The sequence below is a fragment of the Populus euphratica genome, unplaced genomic scaffold, assembly GCF_000495115.2.
Source record: "Populus euphratica unplaced genomic scaffold, PopEup_1.0 scaffold70.1, whole genome shotgun sequence".
Taxonomy (NCBI): Eukaryota; Viridiplantae; Streptophyta; class Magnoliopsida; order Malpighiales; family Salicaceae; genus Populus; species Populus euphratica.
In genome coordinates this window covers 206,565-219,154 of record NW_011499950.1, presented here as the reverse complement: position 1 = coordinate 219,154, position 12,590 = coordinate 206,565, and the positions used below count along the sequence as shown (strand labels likewise).

General features: G+C 29.5%; 1 protein-coding gene across 1 annotated transcript; it reads left to right on the top strand.

The window, feature by feature from the left end:
* Positions 1-1,136: 1,136 nt before the first annotated feature.
* LOC105137876 (zinc finger protein WIP2-like) lies at positions 1,137-3,939 on the top strand. Its single transcript, XM_011043786.1, has 2 exons — positions 1,137-1,882; positions 3,120-3,939. Exons 1-2 carry the CDS (start codon positions 1,316-1,318, stop codon positions 3,561-3,563), a joined length of 1,011 nt encoding a protein of 336 aa, XP_011042088.1. The 5' UTR covers positions 1,137-1,315; the 3' UTR covers positions 3,564-3,939.
* Positions 3,940-12,590: the final 8,651 nt, after the last annotated feature.

Genomic DNA, 12,590 nt, shown 5'->3' with positions numbered 1-12,590 from the left:
TGTAGCTTGATGCAGTAGTATTTGCAACAGAATGACCTGAACAGCAAGGTGAGGTTATTTTCTTATATATATGATGAGCTAGCATACATACATACATACATACATATATATACATACATACATATATATATATATATATAGAGAGAGAGAGAGAGAGAGAGAGAGACAGAGAGAGAGAGCCACTTCTTGTGGAGTGCATGTAAGAGCTTAAACACTGAACAGTAAGGTTGGTTGGGACAGGTTCTCAGCTGGTACTGAGCCAAGCCGACATTGGCGCGCCCACCAAAGCAAGTGCTGGGCTGGTTTGAAACTGTTTGTTTCCCAAGAAAGAGAAAAAAAAATCAAGAATGCAAGAAGATAAAACAAAAGGGACTGTACTACCAAGCAAATATTCATTTATAATTAATTCTAGCTAGGATTGGGATGATGAAGGAGACAAGCCTCGAACCCTAATTTCTAGCTTTGTCTTTAGTCCATTTACACTCCAATTGCTTCAATATTTTTTTAATGATCTTGATCGGTTGGTGATTAAATTTTATTTTAATAATTAGGATCTTAATGCTTGTTTCAGTTATCTGTTATTTTTCTTAAAGAACATTAAATTAATTTATGTTTTTTAAGTGTTTTTTTTATTTTGATGAATTAATATTAAAAATAAAAAATTAAGAAAAATATTATATTAATATATTTTTAATTAAAAACTATTTTTAATAAAAACATTATGTACCGTTTTATCGAATACCGTCATCTTGGCCATTAATTTGTTCTCACTATCTTTTCACACACTATTCAATAAGCAGCTTGCTATTTCAAGTCCAAGATTATCTAATACTATTACCCTCTTTTCCTTCACTTTCTTACCCCCATCTTATTTATTTTTTTTATAGATAAAATCATTTTTAAAAAAATTTATTTTCTATATTAACACACCAAAACACTAAAAAACTAATTTAAAATAAAAAAATATTTTTTTTTATAAAAAAACAAGTTATATCCCAAACAAACACTGAGTGATCACTCAGCCAGTCTCTCTCTTTGCTTTAGCATATTTCTCTATTGTTTAGTCACACCTCACAAGTGATATCTTGTCTCTCCTTTTTTACTCAAATATTGGGTTTGCTTTATCAACTCTGATATTGTTCATTTCTCTTTGAACCCTTCCCTCATACACTTCTTTTAATTTGGTGATCTTGTTCAGGCTCCACCTTATAAGAACTTTTAGCCATCTTTAGTCCTTGTTTTGCTCTCTCTCTCTCTCTCTCTAACAGCCTATCCATCTACCAAGTAACTGTTCTCTCCTCCCACTTTTTCAATCATGGCTGATCCCTATTCCAATTACTTCAATGGGTGGTATAACTTCAAGCTCCACCACAATTTATCAGCCTCGGCGTCTTCTTCCAATCCATCACTATATGCATCCTATGGATGCAATACGTACTCAGATAATAATACCATCCACAACAGCTCTTTCATTCAGTTCTGCCAGTCCTCATCACCTCCCTCTCCTCCTCTCAGAGAAGCTCTTCCACTTCTTAGTTTAAGTCCAACGAGGCATGAACATCAACAGGAGTCCTCATGCAGTGCCATGGAAGTGGATAGGAACAAGGAAAGAGAAGAAAGCCTATGTGATGGTGAAACTGTGACTGTAGCTCTACATTTAGGGCTACCGAGTCCTTGTTCTGCTGATCTGGTCTCAAGGCTGTCTTCCTCTGAGATTTCATCAGACAAAGAAGACGTAACTGTTGCTTCTGGTTATCAAACAAGCAGTACTCTTAACAAGGGTCAGTATTGGATCCCCACACCTTCTCAGATTCTGATTGGTCCTACTCAGTTTTCATGCCCACTATGCTTCAAGACCTTCAACAGATACAACAACATGCAGGTATGTTTCATCAAATGAACCCGTGATAATTTCAAAAAGCTTACCTTTCCCTTCCTCTCCTATCCCTTTCTATGTTTCTCCTTTTGATTTTGGAGGAAAAGAGAGAGAGCCAATTCTTATCCTTTGATAGCACACTTCTTTTTCTTGCTTGATTCAACAATTCACTTTTATTATAATTTAGACTCTTGAGAAGAGAAGAGTAAATGGGACCTTATTAGGGTTTTCCTTTATCTTTTTTCTCCACTTTAACACACATCTTTCCTCTTTTATACTCTTTAATTTATGTTTCTCAGTCTTTAATTATTCATCAACACCTCTCCTCTCTCTCCTTCCCCACTTTCCTTCTCCATTTTTGCATGATTTGTTGCTTTGGGATTTTAAAAATAAGAATAAATCAACCTGGTCCAACTGCGAATAAGATCAGTAGCGTTCTTTATGTGATTGAACCACTCAGGCATTATGCTTTTTGTTCCTTGGAGTTTGTGTTTCACACATTGACAGGTGTGTAAAAACTTCATGAATGCCCTAGCTAAGCTAGCGGAAAATTTTCTCAACCTGTACTCTCACCCCTCACGACCAAACTACTGCTTGCACATGAAAAGCCGAAAACATGGTTTTGGTTCAATTCTTCAATAAATTGAGATTTTATTTATTTTCAAGCACCCTTTCTTCTTTCTTTGCTTCTAACACGCAAAACGAAACTTCAGTTAAATTAGGCAAGATTAGGGTCAAGGAATGCGTTGCCTTCTCTCAAAGAATTCCCTTTTCTTCCCTTTCGAACACTAGTCTAATAACATCAGTTCTTGGCGTGGGAAAATTTTAAAGCAATAAATTGATTTTGGACTTTGAACAAAACTTTCATGCATAATACATGCAAAAACTTTCCCTAGTAAATATAATTAAGGATAAGCCCATGTTAGGTTATGATAATCTAACAATGATCAGGTTAGAACACTTAATTAAATTTTTGTAATGATAATTATGGAGTGATCTTTTGATGAATACTAGTGAATAGTATATAACTTTAACTTTGACTCAGTGCAAATATGTCAAAAGCTTGTAGCATCTTTCCTAGTCTGTTCAAATTTGGATTCTCCTTTTTATCTGTCTGTACTTTCAAATGGTCAAGCTGCCAAGTGTGTTAGAGATTTAGTATTTCTTTTAAATTTTAAGTTTAAGTTTTTTTCTTCTTTTTTTATGTTGTTTTTTCATATGTAAGTATACCTTGAATGTGTAGATGCATATGTGGGGGCATGGATCTCAGTATAGGAAAGGGCCAGAATCTCTAAGAGGTACACAGCCAACTGCAATGCTTAGGCTCCCTTGTTATTGCTGTGCACCGGGGTGCAGAAACAACATTGATCATCCAAGAGCAAAGCCGCTCAAGGATTTTAGAACGCTTCAAACTCATTACAAGAGAAAGCATGGAATCAAGCCTTTCATGTGCAGAAAATGTGGCAAGGCATTTGCTGTGAGAGGTGATTGGAGAACTCATGAGAAGAATTGTGGCAAGCTTTGGTATTGCACTTGTGGATCTGATTTCAAGCACAAAAGGTCCCTCAAAGATCACATCAAGTCATTTGGGCATGGCCATTCAGCAAATGGCATTGATTTCTTCGAAGAAGATGATGAGCCAGCCTCTGAAATTGAGCAAGACAATGATTCCACTCAGCGAAACTAAAGGCTAATAGCTGCTGGCAACAAGATCATGTTAATTCTCAGTTGATACCTCTTGTGTTTTCACACAAAATCATTGCTTTTTAGATCAGCAAGAAGCCTATTTAAGCATTAGAGTTACTTTAAACCCCATGCTCTTTTTTTTTTCTCTTTCCTTTTATGTGTTTCTGCTACTCCCTTTCTCACTTTAGTAGCTGCTTAGTTTAGCAGACTCCTTAGTGATCAATGTTAGACTAAATTTCTGCATCTTCATCTCTGTGTGTGTGTGTGTGCAAGAATTTTAAGCGTATGAAGCCTATGTCACTACAGGTACACGGACTAGGTTGAATATAATTTATGTAGAACTTTATATTAGAGAAGGAAAAAGGCCATTCCTTGGTTCCATTGATGTGTGTGTATATATGATATGCATCACCAAGTTTATTTTTTTTGCTTGTGTTAGCAGCTAGAGGATGGTTCTAGATCCCCATTTCAAAACATAGATGATAATGCATCACGCATTTTTTAGCTTTTTTTGGTACATAGTGCATGCCAAATATTCAAGATTTTAGGGAAAAAATCAATGGTGAAAGTCATATTTTGATATGAATAAAAACCCTACACCCCATATATAACATATGATGCTTGGCCATGTTTAGTTCATTCCTGAATAATTAGTAGATGTTTAGAATAGTGGTAGTTTTTGTCTTTTATGTTCGTTTCATAAGAAAAAAAAAATCAAATTAACGTTTTTTTTAAAATAAATTGATAGTTTCAATATAGTGATATATATATACATATATATATATATATAATTATTTTTATGTATTTTTATGGGAAAAATACTTTTGAAAATCAATTTACACAGCAATACCAAGCATATAATTAAAAATGAAGTAGAAGTTAATAAATCATCATTTAATTTTATTTGAATTAAATTTATTTAACAAAATGCTTTATAACCGAAGAAATTAAAGTCATCTTCAATTAAAAAAATATATATGTATTCAATATCACCATAAAAACATTCAAGAACTTTATTAGTCACAATGAAAACAGAAAAGAAAAGTATATGAATAATACCTTTGGATCATGTATCAAGCTTAAAAAATATAAAAACAATCATGACAGAGCAGACATGTCTTCTTATACTTCTTGATTTGAAAGATATACATTTAACGCTTCAAAATCATCTTATATAAAAATTTATTTAATATTTTTGTCTTTATTTCTCCAACCCAACACATTTTTATCTTTTATATTTATTTCTTTGTACATTCACGAATCCCAATTTTAATAATATTTACAGACAACACATGATTTCCTCCATTTATTGTATCCATGTGGTATTGTCAATTTCTTGTCCTCGATAATTCCTTTTGTAAGTGTCTTGTGTTCCAATGAATTAACAAATGGACATTGAAGGTTTAGGTGATAGGAAACCCGGGAGAGATGAAAAAAGGGGGGGAACAAGTACATGGTGCATGGGGCAAATGCAGTGAGAAAGGCCTTTCAAACCTGTAAAAAAATCTAAATACTTGGACCACCTTCCTAGTTTGTTTTCTCTGCGTGTTTTTTTAATATATTTTTTTTATACTTTTAGATTATTTTGATAAATGATGTGAAAGATATTTTAAAAATAATAAAATATTATTCTAATGTATTGAAAAAAAACATTTTAAAAACAGTCACTGCTGCAGTGTAAACCGTATAACACCATTGTTTAGTGGTAGAAGGTGAGTTCCCACTGGTAGACAGAACATATAAAAAACCAAATCAAATGATTAGCAAAGGAAAGGGAGTGTGATATATACAACATAGTACAGTTTTTTTTGTTGATAGATCATACCAGAGAGACTGATGAAGCTACAAAGGATGGATTGGATGCATGATAAATAGAAGGAAATGGATCTTGTTGGCAGCTTTGTTAACAATTGTCGTGACTTGAGAGAAAGATACATAGTGTGCGAGCAGTCAAAGGGCTCTTTGACATGTCTTGTCATGCTACATTATTAGTCAGAGTCCATGTCTGTTGGGTTTCTTCAGTACTTGTCTCTAATACCTTCGCTCCAAAAATTTCCCATCTCTCTCTCTCTCTCTCAGAGTAATGGCAGAGCTGAAGTAGTTATAGGTTTTACACTCTAACATTATGAGATTCTACAGGTGAGAGTGAAGAGAAAAGAGGAGGAGGAGAAGAAAAGAAAAGGTGGTGATGAATCCAATAACAAAATTGCGATTCTTTTCTTGTTTTCTTTGTTATTCAGTGACTTGTCATAGCAAGCCATCATTTTTATGCTAATGAAGTCACCAAGCTGTCATCTAGCCATGGACAAATGATGGATCCTTTCATAGTTCTATGTAAACAAGGCCTGCCCCATTTTTTTCCTTCTCTTTTTATCTTCTCTGACCAATACATGCAATAAGAGGCAATTATCCTAGAGGAACGTAACTTGAACACTTTTGGCTATTTATTTGTAAGGTAGCCAACCAATGTCTGCAATAAGAGGCAATTATCCTTTCGGGGATTTATTTATAGGTAATTTCTGTAGTGAGTTGAGGTTAAAGTAAAATTTTGTGTTATTGGTGAGTTAATTCAAAATTTAACTCGGAATGGATTTAAAAAAATTAAATGGGAATTAATATAGTCAAATCCAAATAACTTGATAAAACAATTATCGTCGTAGCTGGTACTTTTTATATATAAAAATCAACTAATTTTATTTTAATTGACCTAAATTAAGTGTGTTTTGAGCATTGAGGTGCCAAATCCTTTTCAAAAATACTTTTCATTTAAAAATATAAAGATAATTTTTTTATATTTTTATTATTAACACATTAAAATAATTAGATACATTAAAAATTTCAATTTGATATGTTTTCAAATCAAACATGCTTTTAAAACATATTCAAACATAATTGAAGATACAATAACAAACATATACTAACTCATTTTATCCAGGATTCGGATTTTTAACCAAGTTATGGGTTAAGTTTAATAACTTTTATAAAACTCATGATTTTGGCTAGACAAGGCTAGTTATGATCCAGTGAGGTGGATAGGATTTTGTATAATGTAAGAAATTAGTCTATCTGTGGAAAAATGATCTGGAAATTTTGAAGACAATCCTATCATAGTTGGTGGTAGGAAGTAGAGCTGGCCAGAGTTAAGGGCTACTTGGACGGCAACCTAAAACCTCCACTTATCAAAAAGCCTTGAGAATAAGTAAAATATATTTATTATTATAGTTTATAAAATAAAGATTGCCACTATACTTAATAAAAAAACACTCCAAATACAAAATAAAAACTAATTAGAATCACACTTGTCTAACACATATAAAAAATATTTCTTAAATATTTTTAAATATCTCATTTATAATTCGCCCCGAAACTTTCATTCCCCTTTGAGCCCGCTCTAGTAGGAAGTAACTATTCCCTTCAAAACTTCACCTACGAATTCATTATGCATACCGGTCCAATATTTTGTACTATTTCACCAACCAAAGTCCTTTTGCGTGGCATGGAGTGATGGTAGAGATTAAAGCTAAAGGCTGGCTTTGATAAAAGTATTTCTATGATTGAAAGATAAAGGAGTTTGATTTGCAAGGACGTACCAAAGAGGATGAGAGTGAAGATATATTACAACAGCACCTAATTGAAAAAATCTTGAACAAAAATGTACTCAAATAATTCATATGAGTAAGGCTATGTGCGGTTATACAAAGTTTTTCTTTGTTAAAGCAAGTTTCTATATATTTTAATTAATTTTATAAGTTTTAAAGTTAATAATTATATAAATTTTTAATAATTTTAATAATTATGAGAGTTGAACTGATGATTTTTCAGTTAAGTTAACACTCTTAAGTTTTTTTTTTTCACCTAACTTCTTGATGATGGAAATGGCTAAAAATTTACTTCAAAGAAATCATTATCTTACGGGAAGAAATATAAAAAATATAAAAGTTTGTCAAATTGATTTTTCTTTCATGTATAATTAATAAGAGGAGAACTAAACTTCAAATGTTGGTTTAGTGTCAAAGAGGCCTGTTTTCTTTTTTAATTTTCTAAATTTAAATTTTGAAATAGTGTTAAGAAAATCTTATTAATTTTTTTATTGTGCTAGATAAATATGATAAATGAATTTGTATGATTCTTAGAAAAAAGTTTTCAATTAATGTATAAATTGGTTTGAGAATATTTTTTATAAGAAAAAAATAAGAGTAGAACTATGATTTTAAGCATAATTTTTTTATACTTTCTTAATTAGTTAAAATTAATTTTTACAGGTATTTAATTTCCAATAATTATAGAGTAATATCATGGATAAAGTATTCTATAGGTGTATGAATAAGTATTTTTCTTTTATTTTTAAAAAATACTAAACAAAATCAATATTTGTATAATTCTTTCAAGGGGCGAATTTCAATCAAGGCTAACATTTTAGACCCTGTTTATTTTTGTGTTTTAAAAGTGTTTTTCAAAACAATTGAATTTTTTTTCTTCAAATTAGTTTTTTTTGGTGTTTTCAGATCATTTTGATGTTCTGATATTAAAAATAATTTTAAAAAAATAAAACAATATGTTATTTTAATATATTTTCATATAAAAAACACTTTAAAAAATAACCATAATTATACTTTTAAAAAGATAAAAAATACTTCTCACTATCCTGGGTCTTCTAACAAATAAATTCCAATTGAGTACCACATTTATTAGACACGACCCTTCACTTATTATTTTTTAAAAATTTAAAATCATAATGAATGTTTTTTTTTCATAGACATCAGTTTTGTTTTAAATTTTAATAATATGGTCAATTGGATACTTTGTTTCCTGGACATGGACCTGATTGAGTAACATTTTTGTATAAGAATACTCAATTGTCAATCATATGATAGTTGGTGATTAAAAAAAGTTTACAAAACTAATTCATGTGGGACATTGTTGAGTTTAATATATGTGTATGGATGTATGTAAAGAAAATAATAAATGTCGATCCCACTATAATAATTGTTTTTTAAGTGAGTTTATATATATATATATACATATATATACATATATATATATATATATATATATTATGTTCTATGTATACCAATATCATGAGTAAAATACCATTATAAATATATACATGTTATAATGGCATTTCAAACAAAATCTATTTCTATACATATTTAGTGATATTTATCAACTTTAAATATAGTTATAGCAATTTTAATAACAGTTATGATAGAACTTTATCGATATTAGATCTAAAAAAATTGTTTCAGATGTAATTAAATGTAAAGGTATTTGAAACAAATGAGACACACACACCATAATTGATGCTAAAATTTAGAAAAATGTTATTAAAGTTATATAATAATGTATATCTGTCATAACATTTATTTCAGGAAATTTTTAAATCAAATACCATCAAAAGTTATATTAAATTGTTAATTATAATGTTTGCACTCATGATAATTTTGATCTTTTATGAAGTGAATTGCAACTTCAATTAATATAATATTGTGTCTTTTTTTTTAAAAAAAAAAGAAGCTTTGAATATGTTTAATATTAAGAAAAAATGTGATTCAAATGCAATAAGATTAAATTTCATGTTCTATGACTCATGTCGTTAAGCTTGCTAAACTTTTTTTTTAATGAAAGATGAGAATTTTAATTATGCTGGTCATCTAATGCGTGAAAACCAGTAAATAAAATAAAAATAAATACAACAAAGAAAATAAAAAACAGTTTTCATTTGAGGAAATCAAACAAATTGGGAAATTAATGAACATAATCCAAGCTTACTATACCTTACAAGATTTGGCTGTGTTTTTTTTTTTATCCTTTTAGAAACTATGTGATTCAAATTCATTTATATCTAATATCAGATTTAGAGAAAAATAAGTTTCTTTCTTGGGAAAAACTACATTATGAGAGTAAAAAATAAAGCATGGTCAAAGAACATGAAACTAATAACTAATATAGTATTTTTCAATTTTTTTTTTAAAAAAACCCTTCTTTTGGACTGTTTCTCTCTCTTCTCTCTCAATGTCATGATCACACATGCCATATGCTTGCCTTTAGCAATGTCCTTTAGCAATCGTTGTGTTTCCTTTGATGTTTACGGAGATTCTCCAACTGGGTCTCAGTGTTGGAGAATCTAGAAAAAAGCTTGAAAGAAAAGTTTGTTTCACCATTTTTATGAACCCTAAGTGCGAGAGAATTCCATCTTCCTTGTTTTTCAGTTAGAAACAAGACGGGAAAATTCTTGAAGGGCAATCTTAGTTGCCTACTGGACAAGCAATCATACATGTGCTTTATTAGGTTGCAGGAGTGAAATGCCTGCCCTGACATCATGATTGTTGCCAAGTAATTTGAGAGTAAATGCCTAGCAAAATTTGTTACTTTTTTGGATTGGATCGAGATGTAGTTTCTTGATTTGGATTCATTAAAATTGATTATTGATTTACTTTATCTTAGAACCAATATATGTTAACTGCAATGACATGATCACTTGTGCATAGAATATAATACAAGATTATAAAATTAGTTTTAGAAGTTTCCGCTAATAATTTAGATTTCTAGATTGAATATTCTTGGTAGGATTGGTAAAGCAAATGTGTCCCTTCTTCTTAGTATTGATATTAACAGTGTTATTAAATTTGATATGATATGGTAGATTAACTTGATGAGCTAGTAGCTGCTCCAAGTTAGGTTTTATATCAAATTGAATACATGTTGAATTAATGATATAAGATGTTTTTGTAAAAAGTATTTTTTAATTTAAAATTCATTAAAATAATTTTTTTAATATTTTTATTTTTAACATCAATTTATTAAAAAACTTCTAAAAAAATATCAATTTGATACTTTTTATGATGAAAAATAAGTCAACCATGTAAGACCCAAGACCCATATTCTTGGCCTATTAAACCCTAGTCTAAACTACAGGCTAAACTAACATAGGTATTTAAAGATCAAGTTACCAAATAATTTGTTTTTCTTTTTTTTTTTATTTCCTTTACCATGACTTTTTTTTTAGAGATGCAAGGATTTCAGTTGTAAAATTAAGCTTTTAGGTTTTGAAAATGGTTGAAGAAGCAAATAAATGATTTTTTTTATTGTTTTTTATTAGAAAATTTATGGTTAAAGGATTAAAGAAAAGTTTAGAGTTTTTATTATGATTTAATAATTGAATGATTTAAGAGATTTAATTAATGTTTTAGGATGTTGGTTGGTTTAAAATAAATTGATTAGATGACTAAAATTATGGGTCTTGAAGAACAAATTAATCACTTTTAGGATCTGTAAATTTAAAAATTGATAGATCAGAATTTTAGAAATCCAAAACAATCGGTTAAATTGCTTGATATTGACTCGTTGTTTCTGGTCGACTAGTTCGTCTAAATTAAATGATTGATTGGCTTATGGTGGTGGTCGATCAGTTGATCATTTCAGTTGACCCAGCAGTAGGCATTAATTAGGTCTGTTAGGTTTGATTAAATTTAGGGTATGATTGAGATCAATCAGTTGAGTTAGTTCGGTTTTATAATTATGTTTTGGTCTTTGAACCTAGAGTTTCAATCTCTTATGTTATATTTTTTATGTCATTTTTTAGTGCTTTTCAGTATCCATAATAGGTTCCTATTAGCGATTCCAACTGGTCTTTGGTTCTACTTATATCTTTTGTTTCTTCTTTTTTGAGTGGGTGAGATAGTTTTTAATATGCATGTAATATAAATAGTTATGTGTGCTAATTAGATGATGAGTGCAATTGATTTTTTGTTGAATAATTATATATACTATTACTTTATTTTTCGAGTAGTCATTTATTCTTAAAATCATATTCGTAATCTGTTGAATTAAATTCTATTTGATATGACATTTATTTGCATTGATAATTATATGAATATCTATTATATCTTAATGTTGGTATATTAGTCAGTAACTTCATGCTAACAGAGAATAGTTAGTTTATGTGCACATAATATTATATATATCTAGTTGATAAGAGAGACATCAACCTATGACGATTGATCATCTCATAGTAATCGGGGCCACTAACCTCTTTTGTTAACAAAACCTTAAGGTTTTATCTATTATCTGAGCCAATAATTTCGTCTAATCTCTGACATGTATTCCATTACTTTATGTCATCATGCTTAATATACGTATATATATTTGTTTCAATCCTTATACTTATAAATAGTTAAAATATATATTAAATATTATTTTTTTATTGAGCTACTTAAACTCACCTCCCATTTTAATATTATTTTAAGCTCTTAACTTCCATTAAGAGGTTAACCTTTAATTGAGAGTTCTTACTACTTTGTTTGTTGGTATATCTTACTTGCTTCCAGGAGTTTTTTTATTTTTTTATAATTCAATGTTTTAGACACACCGTTATTATGATATTTTCAATAAAATTTAGATTTTTTTTTCAAAGATTGAATTTTATTTAATGTAATAAATATATTAAATTATAAGTTGTTTTATTAGTTTTGAGAAATATTTGAAAGATTATAAAATGTTGCGTTACATACACACACACATGCTTTAATGCCTAGATCGTGGGTTGATAGGTCAATTTAGATTAATTTAAAATGATATTGTTTTGATTTTATTTAAAAAAGTTGAAATGATTTTGCTTTGAAAAAATTAAAAATCAACCTTGATTTATATATATTTGTTTTGTGATATGCTCTTGTGTTGCTGGTTACAGGATTAGAGTTCAAGTCATGACAATGAAAGCTGACTTTATTAATCTGATTATATCTATATAAAAAGAAACTTACTCTTGATGAAAGGAAACTATTTCAATGATACTTTTACTTTTAAGATTCAATTATTTTTAAGGTTAAGTGGTTATTTAATATATTGTATCCTTGATTTAAAAAAAAAAAGTTAGTATAACGTCTTTTGAAGTTCCATAAGCTTATTTGCTTTCCACACGCTTTGAAATAATTTGCATGCATCCCCAACTCAAGATTAATCTCAATTAAACAAGTAGAAATGGCCATGGCAATATACCACTACATTTTTCAAATAATTTGAGTTGAGA

What these genes read in the sequence shown, in the direction of transcription:
- LOC105137876 (XM_011043786.1), top strand. Translation starts at nt 1,316, where the DNA reads ATGGCTGATCCCTATTCCAATTACTTCAATGGGTGGTATAACTTCAAG. An exon ending in ACAGATACAACAACATGCAG is followed by an intron (nt 1,883 to 3,119) that starts GTATGTTTCATC and finishes TTGAATGTGTAG; the next exon opens with ATGCATATGTGGGGGCATGG.